Source organism: Danio rerio, chromosome 7 (assembly GCF_049306965.1).
Source record: "Danio rerio strain Tuebingen ecotype United States chromosome 7, GRCz12tu, whole genome shotgun sequence".
Lineage (NCBI taxonomy): Eukaryota > Metazoa > Chordata > Actinopteri > Cypriniformes > Danionidae > Danio > Danio rerio.
The window spans coordinates 2,743,904-2,762,130 of record NC_133182.1 but is presented as its reverse complement, the minus strand read 5'-3'; the positions used below and the strand labels follow the sequence as shown (position 1 = coordinate 2,762,130).

The 18,227-nt window shown below is 37.3% G+C and overlaps 3 protein-coding genes across 5 annotated transcripts in view; 1 reads left to right on the top strand and 2 right to left on the bottom strand.

Moving 5' to 3' along the window:
* si:dkey-187j14.6 overlaps positions 1-18,227 on the top strand; it is a 90,371-nt gene that overhangs the window by 34,238 nt on the left and 37,906 nt on the right. The window lies entirely within an intron of this gene.
* Positions 3,378-6,942, bottom strand: zgc:172075. 2 transcript variants are annotated; one of them, XM_005166636.6, is made up of 3 exons: positions 6,891-6,942; positions 5,941-6,074; positions 3,378-5,720 (listed from the first exon to the last, which is right to left on the bottom strand). In XM_005166636.6, the coding sequence occupies exons 2-3, from the start codon at positions 5,979-5,981 to the stop codon at positions 4,130-4,132; spliced, it is 1,632 nt and encodes a 543-aa protein (XP_005166693.2). In that variant the 5' UTR covers positions 5,982-6,074; positions 6,891-6,942; the 3' UTR covers positions 3,378-4,129.
* Positions 9,057-16,321, bottom strand: zgc:172065. Of its 2 annotated transcripts, none has more exon segments than NM_001114719.1 (2): positions 9,057-12,340; positions 16,034-16,248. In NM_001114719.1, coding segments are annotated over 2 exon segments (1,494 nt in total). In that variant the 5' UTR covers positions 16,045-16,248; the 3' UTR covers positions 9,057-10,857.

The following is an 18,227-nucleotide window of genomic DNA, read 5'->3' as shown; positions in this document are numbered from 1 at the left end:
TGATGCATTTTTAATGATCATTTACTTATAAACTAAGTCATCTCAACGTTGTTCTATAGTTTAGTTTATGTACTCTACACACCTTTGCCAAAGCAGTTAAACATTGGCCAGATAAAACAGAAAGAAAAAGGGCACATGCAAACGGAAACAGTTCAATTAGAAGCTGAAGAGAAATGTCAAAATGTCATGTCCAGATCAGGTTTTTCCTTTTTTATTTATTTATTTATTTGAAGTCTGCACTATAGCTTTGCTGCAGTGAGTATACAGATGATGTCAGAATGCGAAAGGCAGAAAACAAAATAAGATTTCAGTGATAAGATTGTGTCTTAGAATCATCTGAAATGTGTTATTCATTTTAAGAGTTAAGAAAATAATGCATAACACAGTACATTAGAGTTGGGCGATGTCGACCAATTTAGCATAACTGCAAAATAACTGCAAAAAGGTTTAGTTTTTCAGAAAACAATAACCACCCTTTCAATAAGCTGGCTACAGGCCTGGCAGTGTAATGTTAAAAGAATGTTTATTAACTGATTAAGAGAGAGTTTAATAAAGACTTCAGTTTATTTTAGCCATAATGCAAATGAAACATGTCTCATATACCAGTATTATGCCTATACTCCAGTGGCGGAGCCAAAGGGGTGTCCAGGGTGCCACCCTAAAATTTAATTTGCTGCTGGCAGTTCCTGAAGCTGATTGGCATCTCATTTGCCTAAAGATGTTATTGATTTTTGCCGGCATGCCCGGCAACGCACAAGCAGTGTTGCCAGATTGGGCGGTTTTGATTTAGATTGTTTTTGCATTTCGGCGGGTTTTGGATAGTTTTTGGGCTGTAATCAGTCAGCTATATCTGGCAACACTGTGCTCAAGCTATTTTTAAATCTAAGACAAGCTGAAGATAAGATCATTGTTTCAAGTAAGATGAATAATAATAATAATAATACATCAAAACATAATATTTGAAATATGTTTTATAGTTTAGCATAAGGTTTGTTAGTTTAGAAACCTTTATTATCTGCTGTGTAAGTTAATGAGGCACCGACGACATGAGTTAATTTAATGAGAAAGAGATCAGTTCGCTCTTTAGACAGTTAACGCTATACTTAATCTATGCTATTATGTTTAATTTACGATGCTCAAATATTTTGCTAATATGGGAAAGTGATGTTAGGCTAGCTGTTTGTGAGTAAATTTATTTGAAATGGATTAGCCACCTCATATACTTTGATTTTATGATGCTGATTTTAATGTGCAGGTATGATAATGGATATTTTTTATTAGGATAACGTGTTTCTAACTGGATCAGATGTAACCAGACTGTACTATTTTTGCACAGGGTCAATTAAACATAAAAAGAAAGGGCGAAATATCAGACTTCTTAATAAAGAAACACAAACAGGCAGAGCAGGTTGTAACATACCCTAGCCTTTGCACTGGATCCCACAGCAGCTCCATACCTGAGACTAGGTAAGAGTCAGTGTAGTCAGACTTCAATTTATTATATTTTCATATATTTAATTATATGTTGCTAATGAAATAGATTTTAGTTTTCTAAACGTGTGTGTGTGTGTGTGTGTGTGTGTGTTTGTGTGTGGAGACCCCCTAAAATAGCAGTGGCCACCCCATGTAAAAAATTCTAGCTCCGCCACTGCTATACACAGGCTGAATGTTTTCTGACAAATTGTTAAAAAATGCAAAACAAATAGCCATCTAAATGAATCATTATAGTGATGTTAATTTTGGATAATTAAAGGGGTTAAGAACTGCAGAGAAGTTTTTACAAAATCGATATATTTATGCTGAATGATTTTGGGAGTATCATAAATAAAGAAAGACGAGCCATGTTATTTGGTATGGTTATTGCCAAAAGGGTGATTTTGAGAATTTGGAAAACTGAATCTGTACCTAAATTTGTTTTGTGGGTTAGAGATATCTTGCTTTGGAGAGGTTGAGATATATCAATAATGACAAATTGCGGATGTTTGATAAAACATGGGGACAGATGTTAGAACACCTTAATGCATTGGAAGAAACACAAGCTAACCAATAACCCCTTTCGATAACACAGTAATTAAAGATTGAGTTTAATTGAGATTCACAATTCATTATCTATAATATGCTTAAAAATGTGCCCAAACTATTATTTGACAATAACACTGTAGTCAGGATAATGCAGTTTTCTGGTGATACAACAATATTACTTTATAATTGCTTTTATTTATGCATTAACCTGACCAGCTAAACTATATTTTGGCTTCATGTCCCTCTGTGTTGTGTCGTTTGGTTGTTCTGTCATAGGTTAGTGGTTTTCTTTTTTATTTATTTATTTGTTTTATTATTATTTTTTTTATGTATTGTATTTTATATGTATTATATTGTAGTGGATTGAATTGGGTTTTTTCTGTATTTTGTTGCAGCAAAAAGCACACAAACGTTTAAAAAAACGTAATGTATGAAATAAAGAATAATACCTTTTTTACTTTTATTTAAAATTTCTACTGAAAGACAGAAAATATTATTCTACTAATTGTTTAGTCATAAATTATATGAAAATTTTTTTATATTAGTCAATAACATTACTGAAATTAAGTTAAAAACTGAATAAATATGAATTTGCATACTTTTACAAAAGTAAATAGACACAATGATGAAACAATGTGGACCTAAGATAAACACCGCTTCCACCCAAAAGTTGCAATGCCTGATTCTGTGGCTCCACCCACTGATTTGAGCAGGCCATTATCGTATCGAGGCACAGAGGAGCAACAAGCACTGTTGAAGCTCACAAAATATTGTGCATATTTAGATTTTTGGCACAAAGCCTGTTGCACAAGCAAGAATATAATCAGCAAATTGCTGTTAAACTTTTTTGCTTTCTTATGCTACAGACATTGACATGTTATGTCATGCTGCTGCTCTACCTGTAGGTGTTCTTTCAGTTTTGGTCATAGTGGTAAGTACCAAATATGCCTAACGGTGTTTGTAGAATGGGTTTGTACAGGTTTCCTTGTGTGTCAGGTTTGGTTTGTTACAGTGACGTGTTCCGTCTCTGACTAGTGTGACTGGCATGAATACCTCAGCTGTTTCTTTTCCTCATACTTTGTTTCGTGTTTCAGGCGTTCTTCTTTTTAAATAGCTTTAAAGGAATACACAGAGAGGCTGACAGGAAATGTACACTCGCTACTGTATGTGGAAAGTGTTGTTTAGTAGAGCACACAGCCCTCTGAAGAGTATTGTTTAGTAGAGCACACCGTTTGTAGATTCCAGCCTGCTGAAGATTATTGTCTGATTTAAGATAATACCTGAAGAAGTTTTGGAGTTTGCTGGAGTCCTTTCTATATTTCCAGGTGTAAACGAAGTGTGCAAAGCCAATCGGATAGCCATCCAAATTCTGAAGTTTATTAATGTGCTCTTCAATTAATGTAGCATTTCATATGTCTGTTTTTGTCCTATTACAGTGCAGTCAGGTACAATTGAAGGACAACAGTGGCATTTATACACTGAAAAAAAATATTCAAAGAGGATTCCTTGGATTTACTCAACTTTTTATGTTAAGTGGTTGTAAACAATTTATTTGTGCTGAATATAAACAAACAAATTAAGTTGAACATTAATACATTGAATTTGTTTGTTTAAATTCAACACAAATAAATAGTTTGAAACAGTTCTGCATGCAACACTTTTTTCAGTGTAGTTATAAGAATATTATATAGTATAGAACAGTTTAAATAAAATACACAAGCTGGCTAATATTGTAATATGTTCAGTAGTAAAATGCATTAGTTTCATTCCCGTAATACTGCACAGACAAGCTTTAATCTTCTGTCAAGTCATCATTTTCTTCTATAGCGCTTTAAACATTGCAGACTGTGAACATGAACATGCAATAATGAACGGATATGAATTTATCACTGAGAAGGACATGAAGTATATCAAGCAAGTGGACTGATGAAGACTAGTTCAATGATTACTCAGTTCAGTTCAACGTCAATGTCATGGTTGGCACAAATAGTAAAAATGTCATCCCATATATTCACTTATGCTGCATACAAGCAAGAGTGAAGTAGAACATCTTGTGTGCTGAATTGAACACTTGCATTGATTTGTCACCGTGCGCTGCTGGTATCAGTCATTTTTCACCAAGGAAGAGTTTAGCCAGTCCAGCTTTCAGGTAACTCAGAGCATCTTTATTGGCTTCTTCAGCTACTGCCATTCTCCTCATCTCCTCCAGTTCCCGAACCCAGTCTTCTTTCCCAGCCTCCCTCACTCTGGGGATGAAGAAGTCCAGATGCTGGAGGGTAAGGGCAGAGTCTGGTTTTAGGGCGATCTGAGACAGATGCTTGATGTTGTGGTAGGCATCAGACAGTAACATTTGCTTTTGTTCCTCAATCTCCTTCAGCTCGTTGTCAAGATCTTCCATTAAAGCTAAATATGTCTTGGTTAGTTTTTGAACTTTTTCACATTCCTTTTTTACGTAGTCAAATTCCATCATGTAGCTTGAAGTGCTGATTACATATTTCTTGTTCTCTTTGACGTGTTTAGTGTAGTGGCACTTCCCCGTGCACACAGTGCAGAAGCCATTTTTCATGACTTCACATTGGCTGGGATTAGAAACCCACCAGCAGTCAAACTCATGGCAGTTCTCCTCACAGGCGGTGCAGGTCGTCGCCTTTCTGTTTTTCCATGATGCATTCTCAATGAGCACCTTCATTTTGACCGTCTTTTTTACTGTTATGCCAAAATTCCTTTGCTCCTCAATCTTTTTCTTGTTCTGTTTTATTGCCTCTTGAATCTGAAGTTTTTCAGATTTCTTCGACTCCTTCTCTTGGACTCTCAGTTGTAAGTTGCTGATGGAGGCTTCAAACTGAATGCGGTCGATCAGGACATCTGAAGTTAACTCTAAACTTCTTCTGTTCCTTGCAGTCAGAGATTGAAAGAACTCTTTCATGCCATCTATACTTTCATCCCAGGCGTCTCTTTGGGCCTTCATGTAACGTTCTTTAGTTTGACGAGCATCAGCTTGACGATTGTTGAATATGAAATGAACAGGTTCACCATTTCTGTCTCGTCTGCAGGGGATTTTAGCTTTATTAATGGCACCGAGGACATTTTTAGGAGGAAGACCATCAGAGTGTGTGATTAAAAACACGATGTTGTTCACAATGTCTTTCCCAAACAGAGACAGAATTGAGCTGATAATGTAGTGTTGTCTGTCTGAGAGACGATTCTTTGATGCTTGAATCACAAAACACACAGCATCGACTTCTCGAACCCCATCGTTGTTCTGAAACAGAGCAGATAAATTCTCTGCAACTTCCAGATCTTTCTCCAGTCCTCTAGTGTCTCCGTAACCTGGAGTATCAATGATGGTGAGAGAAATGGAGCTCTTCACAGGAAAGACCTCATACATGGTGATTTCAGAGGTTTGGGATTCTGACTGATCTCTGACTGCTTCTTCTGTGATTTCATACCAAGTTTCTTCCTCAAACTTCACTCCCATTAGGTAGTTGACCATGGTGTTGATGATGGTGGTCTTACCAACGCCAGTCTCTCCCACCAGCAGGATGATTTTATTTGGTTTACTGCCATCTCTTTTGCCAAAGGTCCATTTCCTGACTTTTCCATTTGCATCAAGCAATTTTCTCTCTGTATGCAGAAGGTATCTTGCTGGAGGACCTCGATGAATCAGTTTTGGTCTTCGTGGTGGAGGATTTGGCCTTCTGTAATACACCAATGTAAGGAAACATTTATAAGAACATTTGTGTATTAATAAGTATTACATTATTATTATTATTATTATTATTATTATTATTAATATTATTATTATTATTGATATTATTATTTTTATTATTATTATTATTATTATTATTATTATTATTACAGAGCAGCCTTTATACAATAAAGTTCAGAATCAAAAAAGTAATTAAGACTTTGACTTACTGCATGCTGGTCTTCCGATTGAGGTTAGTTTGCGATTGCATTGTTGTTTGGTTTTATTCACAGGTAACCCCAAAATTTCAATTCTGTCTACATGTACTCTCATGTCATCCATCGAGATCCATGACTTTTTCCCTCTGTGGAATACAAAATATGTTTTCAAGAACATTTAAAGAACACATCGGCACCAATGGGTAGTGCTTCAACGCATGGCACCATGTTGTCAATGATGACCCGACTTCCATTCCCCCCTCAAAGTCCTATGCCGATCCTTACTCTCTCTCTCTGCATCCCCACGCTTTCCTCTTTATACACTTTCATTTTTTTTTATAAACAATACTCAAGTGACAATGTTAAAGACGTTTGTTTGAAATCTGCAGATCTGTCAAGACCAGGATTGTAGTTGTATGAACAGTCAACAATTTTATGTACATCCTGCTTTATCTATTTAGATATCATTTTATTTATTTATTTTTTTTATTGTACATGTATAGTCAAAGTCTTGAATTTTATATCCAGATAGGAAGGTTCAGTGTTGCAAGGAAATGTGGAAACCATCATAACTTATGACAAAAGTAAAACACATACAACAGAAACTTTGCTATTGATCACAGAGTGTCATTTCATAAAGACATTAACGCAACTTCTGAATAACAAACTTGTTTCACAAAAAAGATATATATATATATATATATATATATATATATATATATATATATATATATACACACACACACACACACACACACACACACACACACACACACACATTTTACTTGTTAATAATGTTCTTAACATTTTTATTATATATATATATATATATATATATATATATATATATATATATATATATATATATATATATATATACACACACACACACACATTTTACTTGTTAATTATGTTCTTAACATTTTTATAATGTTTATTCTGAGGGCATTTATAATACTTACTGCGCTCGAATGCATATTGTTGAGTTGTTACAGCAAAGCTCTTGCTTCATTTGAGAAACATTTTAAAGAGCAGTATGACGATACCAATGTCTTGTTTTGCTCTGGTTTTTCCTGTAGCACCACATGTCTCCAGTTTGTCATGTGACAAACCGAAGTGCAAACCTTTTTTTTATCTGACACATTTTGTGAAATCAGTGAATGTCTGCAAAGTTGATCTAACATTAGTATGAAATCAAGATTGACCTCATTGATTTTGTTTAGGTACATTACTTTTCTTGAGTTGAACAGCTCACCTGTGCAAGTTAATCAACAGCAAATGTTTTTGTAACGTAAATAAAATGTTCTGTACTACTGTATTTTAAAATACACTATATGTATAAAATTATAGTATAATTTACTATAGTTTATATATATATACTATAATTACTATATATACTATAATTTATTTATTATAGTATAAAATAACACTAATGAAATATTGGCACTACAAAAAAACTGTAAAATCAAAGTTGTATATCTAACTAAGGTACGGTTGGGATTTAAATAGGAGAGCATTTTATGAACACTTGATTTTCAGAAATAATGTGTTTTACATTATTATCAACCTTGGTTGCACACTAAAGCAGAGTAGGTTTGAGTACCTGTTCAGTACCTAGATGGGAGATCACCTGGGAAAATCACCATCACTAGTCTCACAAAGGATATTACTAGTTTCTCACAGGACATCCTTGGGACATCAAAAGTTTCTCTCATATGACATGACTAGACTCTCTTTGTTAGTCTCTCACTGACTTCACTAGTCTCTCATGGACAGGAAAATTCTGTTCAAAATTTTTTTTTTAACAGAGCTGGTAATAAAGGACAACCATGCTGGACTCGAACATGCAAAGTTAACAGCTCCCCATTTTAGCTGTAAACAGTGTTGGTGCGGAACTACTTCCCCATCCTGAGGCACTGGACAGTGAGGTTGACTGGCAGTCTTCCTTCATAGTCTCCTCAAATTCCTCTCAGGCCTGAGCTTTTGCTTCCACAACCACTCAAGCTGCAGCATGCTTGGCAGTTGGTACCCATCAGATGCCTCAGCAGTCTTTGCTGCCACCACTCCTCATGGCTGCATCAACAATGCGGTCAGAGAACATGGACCACTCAGTCTCAATGTCTCAAGCCTCCCTCAGCATCTGGTCAAATCTCTTTAGCAAATGAGTGTTGAAAATCCACATGACGTGGTCAAGCCAGATGTTCCCAGAGGACCCTCACAATATGCTTGCGCCTGCTAGGTGTGTACAGCTTTCCCCCCTCTGCCAGCGGATCCAACTCGCCACCAGGTGTTGATCAGTTGACAGCTCTGCCCCTCTCATTACCCAAGTGTCCAAGATATATGCTCGAAGATCAGATGATAAAGTCAATCATTGACCTCTGGCCTAGGGTGTCCTGGTGCCATATGCACTGATGGACACGCTTATGCTGGAACCTGATGTTTGTCATGGTATTGCTCCTATTACCCATGTAGGCATTGAAATTCCCCAGCTGAATAATGGAGTGCCCAGTTGGAGCATCTTCCAGCCCCCCTGCCAGGGACTCCAAGTGTGCCAGGTACTGTGCACTGGTGTTTGGTCTATAGTCACAAACTACAGTGAGAGACCTATCCTCGTCCCAAAGGTGACACTCATTTAGCGGGGAAAACGTCAACACATGGCTGCTAAATTGAGGAGCTACAAGCAAATCCACACCAACTTGCCACCTCTTGGCGTGGACAACTCCAGAGTTGTCAAAAAAGACCAGTCCTTCATAAGAATTTGAGTTCCAGAACCCAAACTGTGTGTGGAGGTGAGTCCGATTATCTCTAGTTGGTACCTTTCAATCTCCTACACAAGCTCAGGCTTTTTCTTCTGGTGAGGTAGTGTGCCCAAGAGCCAGTTTCTGTCCCTGACAATCAGGTTATTGTGGTCCTGATCAGGTTGAGCCTGGCCGGATTACGTGGGATAAAACATGACCACTAGATGTATGGTCTGTGATGAATTGATATAAATTCTACTTAGTCTGACCTGTCACTTAAGATCTTTTCGGTTTGGGAGACCCTACCAGGGGCATTAGCCACCAACAGCATGGTCGTTAGGATCACTAAGGTGGCAGTTTATGGAGGAGTGGAAATAATAGTGTTAATAATAATATAAACGAACTTTATTTAACAGCAGTTTCACAAAGCGCTGAGCACTGTAAACAATACAATCAAATATTACAAAATCAACAAGTACAAGAAAATTTTAAAAAAAAAATTTCAAGTGAACTTTAAAAGTAACATAATTATAGATTTCTTTAAGATCAGGAGGCAGAAAATTCCAGAGGACAGGACCATAGAAGAAAAAAGCCAAATTACCCATAGATCTGAAATTTGTGTGAAATACAACCAGTATGTTTGACTGAGATAAACGCAATCTATGGCTAGGAGTGTATGGATGTAATGCTTCAGTTATATTATGTGGTGCCAGACCATGTAAAGCTTTTAAAGTGAGCATCATTATTTTAAAATCTACTCTAAATTTAACTGGGAGCCAATGCAGGGATTCCAATACTAGTGACATCCAATCCTTGTGCCTGTTCAAATTCAGGCAGCAGAGCTTAATAAGAGTAGAATTAGAAACACCAGACAAAACAGCATTACAATAGTCCTACCATGAGATGACAGGAATTTATCATTTTTTCTGCAACTGTAAAGTTTAACATATGGCCACCACCTTGCAGTATTTCTGAGATGGTGTTTTGGACAAAAAAATCAAAAGACAGGTTTACATTGAAAACGACAAGGTTCCTTACTAAAGCCTAGATTTTAAAACCAGAACCATAAAGAGTCAATGACACCAGATGTTGGCTTGCAGTTGAAGTGATGTATCTCAGGCTGCTGATAAAGTAAAGGCCGGTAGTTCAAATTGGAGATGGCCAAACTGCAGTCATGTCAACTGGTTTTCCGACGCAACTTAACTAGACTCAACGGAAAGAAAATAAAGAAGTATAAACGGAAGGTGGGGAAGTTTGAGGCTGGACCCATCCCATCTTGATCCGAGTCCACCTGGACAGGACCTGGTGGAGAATTGTCCTGAAAGCAAAGCAACTCAACTCCTCAACAGCTGCTGCCGCTGCTGCTTGCTTCTACTCTGGCTCTGCTTGACTGTCTTGAGACTGAACTAGACCAGGAAGTTTTGGGGTGATGGGTTTTCACCATCAATGGTTCCGGCCCCTAATATAGATGGATCAATAAGGCATTGTCCGTGGAGCTGTGTGACAGTCTCAAGTCAGCACATGCAGCTTTGATGCGACTCACTCACATGAGCCATGGTGCTTAGAAATATAGTATTAAGCATACACTTATAATCAGAACATGATACATTTTACATATCTAGAATTAAAAGAAAGAAAGGGAAAGGGTTTCATTTATTCATCTCAAATAACAAACATAATGGTACATTTGTGGTAAGTCAAAGCATAATGGTTATGTATGATTAATGCATTGGTAACATACAGGATTCAGGGGGATTTATACAAGAGCAATAAAATTACTTTCATTAAAAGTCTGCTATCATCGTTTTCAAGATAATCTTATGAACTTTAATGTTTGGTGATAAAAATGCAGAGAGATTTTGGTTCTTGAATTTTGAAAACCCAATTTCCAGAGGCCAAGAAAAGTGTTTTTGTGACCAGTTACCCATTAGTCTTGAGTCAGCTTGATCAGGATAGTGGGTTCGATGACACTTAACTGATGATGGACCAGTCACAGTGTCTGTATCATTACTGTGGGTAACTGCTGTCTGTACTTCTTACAGTAGCAGCAGTCCTCTGCAGTCAGCGTTCACTGTGCTGGAGTCAGTCATTTTTCACCAAGGAAGAGTTTAGCCATTCCAGCTTTCAGGTAACTCAGAGCATCTTTATTGGCTTCATCAGCTACTGCGATTCTCCGCATCTCCTCTAGTTCTCGAACCCATTCTTCTTTCCCAGCCTCCCTCACTCTGGGGATGAAGAAGTCCAGATGCTGGAGGGTGAAGGCGGAGTCTGGTTTTAGAGCGATCTGAGACAGATGCTTGATGTTGTGGTAGGCACTGACAATAAGATCTGCTTTTTGTTCATCAATCTCCTTCAGCTCTTCTTCAAGATCTTCCATTAAAACTAAATATGTCTTGGTTTGTGTTTGGGTGTTTTCATATTTCTTTTTTATCAAATCAAACTCCATCATGTAGCTTGACGTGGTGCAGACGTATTTCTTGTTCTCTTTGACGTGTTTGCTGTAGTGGCACTTCCCTGTGCACACTGTGCAGTAGTCATTTCTCATGACTTCACATTTTTTGGGACTGGAAACCCACCAGCAGTCAAACTCATGGCAGTTTTCCTCACAGACAGTGCAGGTCGTTGCCTTTCTGTTCTTCCATGATGCATTCTCAATTGGCACCTTCTTTTTGACACTTCTTTCAAATTTAATGTTGAAGTTTTTACATTCTTCAATCTTTCCCTTGTTTAGTTTCATTGCCTCCTGAATCTGAAGTTTCTCTGCCTTTTTCAGCTCTTTCTCTTGGATTCTCAGTTGTAAGTTGCTGATGGAGGCTTCAAACTGAATGCGGTCAATCAGGACATCTGAAGTCAACTCTAAACTTCTTCTGTTCCTTGCAGTCAGAGATTGAAAGAATCCTTTCATTTCATTCATACTGTCTTCCCAAGCATCTCTTTGAGCACGAATGTAGCGTTCTTTAGTTTGTCGAGGTTCAGCTTGACGATTGTTGAATTGGAAGTGAACAGGTTGGCCTTCTCTGTCTCGTCTGCAGGGGATTTTAGCTTTATTAATGGCACTGAGGACATTTTTAGGAGGAAGACCATCAGAGTGTGTGATTAAAAACACGATGTTGTTCACAATGTCTTTCCCAAAAAGAGACAGAACTGAGCTGATAATGTAGTGTTGTCTGTCTGAGAGACGATTCTTTGATGCTTGAATCACAAAACACACAGCATCGACTTCTCGAACCCCATCGTTGTTCTGAAACAGAGCAGATAAATTCTCTGCAACTTCCAGATCTTTCTCTAGTCCTCTAGTGTCTCCGTAACCTGGAGTATCAATGATGGTGAGAGAAATGGAGCTCTTCACAGGAAAGACCTCATACATGGTGATTTCAGAGGTTTGGGATTCTGACTGATCTCTGACTGCTTCTTCTGTGATTTCATACCAAGTTTCTTCCTCAAACTTCACTCCCATTAGATAGTTGACCATGGTGTTGATGATGGTGGTCTTACCAACGCCAGTCTCTCCCACAAGCAGAAAGATTTTATGTGGTTTACTGGCATCTCTTGTGCCAAAGGTCCATTTCCTGACTTTTTCATTTTCATCAAGCAATTTCCTCTCTGTTTGTAGACGGTATCTTGCTGGGGGACCTTGATGAATCAGTTTTAGACTCCGTGGTTGAGGACTTGGTCTTCCGTAAAAATACAAAAAGAAAGAAAATATTTCTCAGATTGTTTGTATTGCAAGAATTTAACAATAAATTAACACCACACTCTCAGAAATAAAGGTATGTGAGCTGTCAATGGGATGGTACCTTTTTAAAAGGTACAATTTTGTTCCTAAAAGGTCCATAATAATACCTCAAGGGTACATATTAGTACCTATAAAGTACAAATGTGTTCCTCTTAAAATGTTTAGGTACTTAAAATCTGTTTTATACTTCTGATGTACCATTATGAACCCTTTAAGTAAAAATGTGTACTTTTTTAAAAAGGTGCCACCCCAGTGACATCTCCTGTACCTTTATTTCGGAGAGTGCATCAACTGGACTTTTGGGGGATATTACAGTAATTTTAAAAGCATTTTTCATAATACATATTTAACAGTGTCTCTATTTTAAGGTTCTGAAGTCCAAATCTGATTTAAGATCTGGTTAAACATAATGAAATGTCCTCAGTCATTCAGTGTGTGCCATAAACACAAACTATTTTCAGTCTTGTTTAAAGTGAAGTGATTTTACATTTATAATAGAAAAATAACTGTATGGTAGCAATTTAGATATTTGTACTTTATTCGTTTAAACTGTTAGTCTTGTCTTCTTGTGACATGTTTAGGTCTAGTGAAGGAAAACAAATTGTCTATGTAAGAAACATTATTTTCAACATATCACCAGTAAAAAAAACAATCAAACAGTTCTCTGCTCTCTTCTCTGAACACTGGGCATACATGACCTTTATTTATGATTATACGTTAAATGTGTATGGTGGGGAACACCCTAATACTGTTTACCCTAAAGGGCACCTATGGTGAAAAATCTACTTTTTTAAGCTGTTTGGATGGACGTGTGTAGATATAGTGTATAGACTGTCACATTGTGGTGATAAACACACCCAGTCTTTTTTTAATATTTAACAGCATAAAAACGAGGCAAACCAGTGGCGCAGTAGGTAGTGCTGCTGCCTCACAGAAAGTTGCTGGTTCGAGACTCGGCTAGGTCAGTTGGTGTTTCTGTGTGGAGTTTGCATGTTCTCCCCGTGTTTGCGTGGGTTTCCTTCAGGAGCTCCGGTTCCCCCCCACAGTCCAAAGACATGTGGTACAAGAGAATTGGGTAGGCTAAATTGTCCGTAGTGTATGTGTTTGAATGAATGAATGTGTATGGATGTTTCCCAGAGATAGTTTGCAGCTGGAAGGGCATCCACTTCGTAAAACAAGTTGACGGTTGGTGACCCCGGATTAATAAAGGGACTAAGCAGAAAAGAAAATGAATGAATGAATGAATGAATGAATGAATGAATGAATGAACATAAAAACGGTGGACCAATTGGAGCGGTTTTGCGACCGACCACAACTTAACATTTTTGAATGTAAGGCTTATTGAGCTCAACACAAGAGCCTTAATCGTCTTTCTGCAAATGAGCAACAGAGATTTTACATTTAGCTGGCATTTGCACTGAACACGCTGTGAATGCAACGTATCGAGATTCAGGTCATTAAAAACAGCTGATTCACCAAGTCTTTCTGCACTCTCTCCGAAAACACTCAAATGATCTCGGCTGGCGGATCAACATTCACACATGATCGCTCTTCATCGGCACCATTGTTTGTAACTTTAGGTGGCTTTGCAAACCTGTGCACTTTTCATTTCAACTTCCTTAAACTTCAGCCGTTTGCATTTCCCGCGGTCACAGGCACTCCCTGTCAACTCAACTAGGTGCAGCTGCAAAGTGTGGGTGCATTGCTTCGCATGCACATCCCTCCATTGGAATCAATGATCTTGCCTTAGTTATAGCATCAGTCAGAGTTAATCCAGTGTGCGTGGTTATTAGTCCTATTGTACAAGCTCGGAACTTTAAACTAGCACACAGTTGGCATCACTTTTAGTTGCCGCTGTTTTGTCCCGTGCAGAAACACAGTGTTGAGAAGCCTTTAGAATTAACTGTAATGAATTAAAGCCCTGGTAATAGTGGAACCGGTTAATAAGAAGGAGCAAAGCCAGAAGTCGCTTTGTAAGCAAACATCAGAGTTTTGATGAATAAAGCCCATGATGGAGGTGTTGCTAAATCTACATTCTACTTCTTCACAGTCAAGAAAACTAAAACTAAGCATTTAAAAACCCTACTCAAAATTACAAAAAGTTAATTGAGCAAAAAAAAAAAAATTTGCATAATTAAAATACATTGAATGTCTAGTTTCTTTACCGGTTTTAAGTTCACATAACAGAAGTTTATTACCCAAAATGTTAACAATTATTTTATATTTTAGCAGTAAATACTTAATGTCTACAATTGAACTGTAAATGGTGTTTACAGATTAAGAGATCATATTGGATTCATTCATTTTCTATACGGATGACGCATGCATCGCTACATATTGGATGTAAAACTATACAAAGACAAATGATTGTGTAACTACCACTCTGACACATTCTGGCACATTAGGAATATTAGGAACAGTCGTCTCTGCTTGTTCTGTGTCCGGGTCGTACATGTATGGCTGAATGCTGGTCCTCTCACTCATGTTGCTTCTCTCTGTCTGCTTATCTGTTGCCATACACAAAACTCTTGGCTCCTTCCCCTTTTTAAGTTGGGCAGGTTGTCGAAACTAATTTCCATATGAAGCAACACACCCCTAAAACAATGACCTGTGTACAAGCCCCTAACATGACACATTTATCACATTATAATAAACAAGTCTGAAGTGTGTTTTAAACTGAACCTAAACTGGCACACTCGGAAGAACCATAATATTAAATCTTTTAATAAGTGGTCAAATAGGTGCCCTTTAAGTTTAGCTTAGGGTGTTCTCACACTAGGCACAGTTGTCTTGAACCATGCCTAGGTGCGATTGTCCTTCCCATCGGCCTACACTCACATTGTATTTTTGAGGGGTCTGATTCTTTAATAAACTATGACAGTTCACATTCATTGAAAAGTAAGAATAATTAATAAATGAAACCGTCCCTAAAAAAAGTGATGTTGTGTCTTTAGTTTCATGCTCAGGCATGCTTTGCTCTCGTACTGTAAATGTACAGCACCAGAGCCCACCCAAACCACACTCCGGCACGACTATTCTAACTGGTCCATGGCTGGCAAACTGAACTGTGCCTGGGCCAAACCAACCATGAAATGGTTCCTTTGTATAGCCTAGTATGAGTACATGCCTAGGCTTTTTTTCTGTCTTCTACATCTATGTTAAGCTGTATTGACACAATCTTCATGAAAGAATTAAAGATGCCTTGAATTGAACAAGGCTGTGGATTACAGCTGTTAGTGCTGTATATGCCGTTCATTTCCTTGCACAGACTGGTTATTTTGTTTCATATGCCCGCAGTGTATGAATTACCCAAGGTCCCCAGTTTGTTTGATTTTATTTCAGTCTGATTTGACATTTTAATTAGTGGCGTGAGAAAATGAGCAATGCATTATTCTATTTTCAGCCCATCAGGTGATGCCTTAAAACATTACATCCAGCGAAATGATCATGCAGCTAGTGTTGTCTTTGCAGAGATGAAGCACTAGATTAGGCTTCAGTCATCAGTGCTGGATTGTTGTAAAAGCAGTTCATAAATAAGCATTACTGGAGAAGATACATTTCACCAATTATCCAACTATTGGAAAACCAAACAAACATTTACCCCCTTTAGAAAGCTTGCGTTTCAACTCACCTTGTGCTCATGGTGTTCACTGGACTCAGTGTATCCTTCACTAAAGAGTCTCTGTTTTGCTCCCCAGTCTGCTGACAGCAGAACTCAGCACTACCATGTTGAGTAATGTTTTCTAATTGTGAGGTTTGCTATACATGTAATCTTTGAGTTGTATAATTTTATGTCAAACAATTTTGAGCAATACAATTTTGCAGTAAAGCTAATTCTGATCTAATAAACTTACGTCAGTCTCTGTGTCGAGTGTCTTTTTGAATTGGAAGCTTTGATGGAAATACTTCTTTAATAAACAAACCTAACTGGCTGTAGCCCCTCCCATTTTAATTTGGCATCTAATGATTGATTGGTCTATGAAACAATTTAAAGAAAATCATTTAAATGAGTGAAAGATTAGTTTTTCAAGATAAAATAGCAATGTAATAAAATGAAAATCAACATTATTGGGTAAAATGCAGTAGATTTTTTTTTTTTATATTCGTTTAAATAAATAAAATACTTTCTGGACTCTCTGGCATTGAAATAGTAGAATGTTGTGTAACGTTCAGTTTTACTTTCTCAGTGGTTGGAATTTTTAGAATGCAACTAGATGAGTCTCATTTCTGTGGGTTACAGTAAACAGTTCATGTTCTTACAAGGAAACAAACTTACATGATCTCCTTATTGCACAAACAGTTTTAACACGTTTGAAAAATAAGATAAATGTAAACCTGAACAATATTTTATATATATATATATATATATATATATATATATATATATATATATATATATATATATATATATATATATATGCTTTGCTTATGATCATATTATGTGAATAATATCAGAAAACTATGCTGTGTCTGCTGGTATTCAGGTGAAGTTTTTCCAGTGTTCTCCAAATGGACTACAAAAATGAATTAACCCAATATGATCTCTTAATCTGTAAACACCATTTACAGTTCAGTTGTAGACATGAAGTATTTACTGCTAAAATATAAAATAATTGTTAACATTTTGGGTAATAAACTTCTGTTATGTGAACTTAAAACCGGTAAAGAAACTAGACCTTCAATGTATTTTAATTATGCAATTTTTTTTTTTTTTTTGCTCAATCAACTTTTTGTAATTTTGAGTAGGGTTTTTAAATGCTTAGTTTTATTTTTCTCGACTGTGAAGAAGTAGAATGTAGATTTAGCAACACCTCCATCATGGGCTTTATTCATCAAAGCTCTGATGTTTGCTTACAAAGTGACTTCTGGCTTTGCTCCTTCTTATCTGCTCTCACTTCTGCAGATGTATGTGCCTCCAGAAACTTGCGTTCTGTGAATGAACGTCGCCTCGTGGTTCCATCCCAAAGAGGGAAGAAATCATTTTCCCGAACTCTCGCATTCAATCTGCCCAGTTGGTGGAATGAACTCCCTAACTGCATCAGAACAGCAGAGTCACTCGCTGTCTTCAAGAAACCACTAAAAACTCAATTATTTAGTCTCCACTTTCCTTCCTAATCTGCAATTGCCTCTCTGACTCCTCCACTAACTACAAAAAAAAAAGACTAATGTTTTGTTTCTTACACTTTACATACCTGAAACTTGCCTACAGCACTTCTTCATTGTTGCTCTTATAGTTGTGTAAATTACTTCCTTGTCCTCATTTGTAAGTCGCTTTGGATAAAAGCATCTGCTGAATGACTAAATGTAAATGTAATTCATTCATTTTTTTTACCTTTGTCCCTTTATTCATCATGGGTTGTCACAGCAGAATGAACCACCAACTTATTCAGCATACTGTATTTTTTACACAGCCGGTGCCCTTCCAGCTGCAACTCAGCTCTGGGAAACATCCATACACACTCATTCACAGACACATACACTACGGGCAATTTAGTTAATCAAATTCCCCTATACTGCAAGTGTTTGGACTGTGGGGGAAACCGGAGCACCTGGAGGAAACCCACACCAACACAGGGAGAACATGCAAACTCCACACAGAAATGCCAACTGACCCAGGCGGGACTTCATGGGCTTTGATGCCATCTAAATTACTTAAAAATTGACCCATTCAGTCAAGGGAACATTTATTTTTTTTGTATTAAAACAATGGTCTCAAACTCAATTCCTGGAGGGCCGCAGCGCTACATAGTTTAGCTCCAACCAGCTCCAACTCACACCTGCCTAATAGTGTCTAGTAGTCTTAAACACCTTGATTAGCTACATCA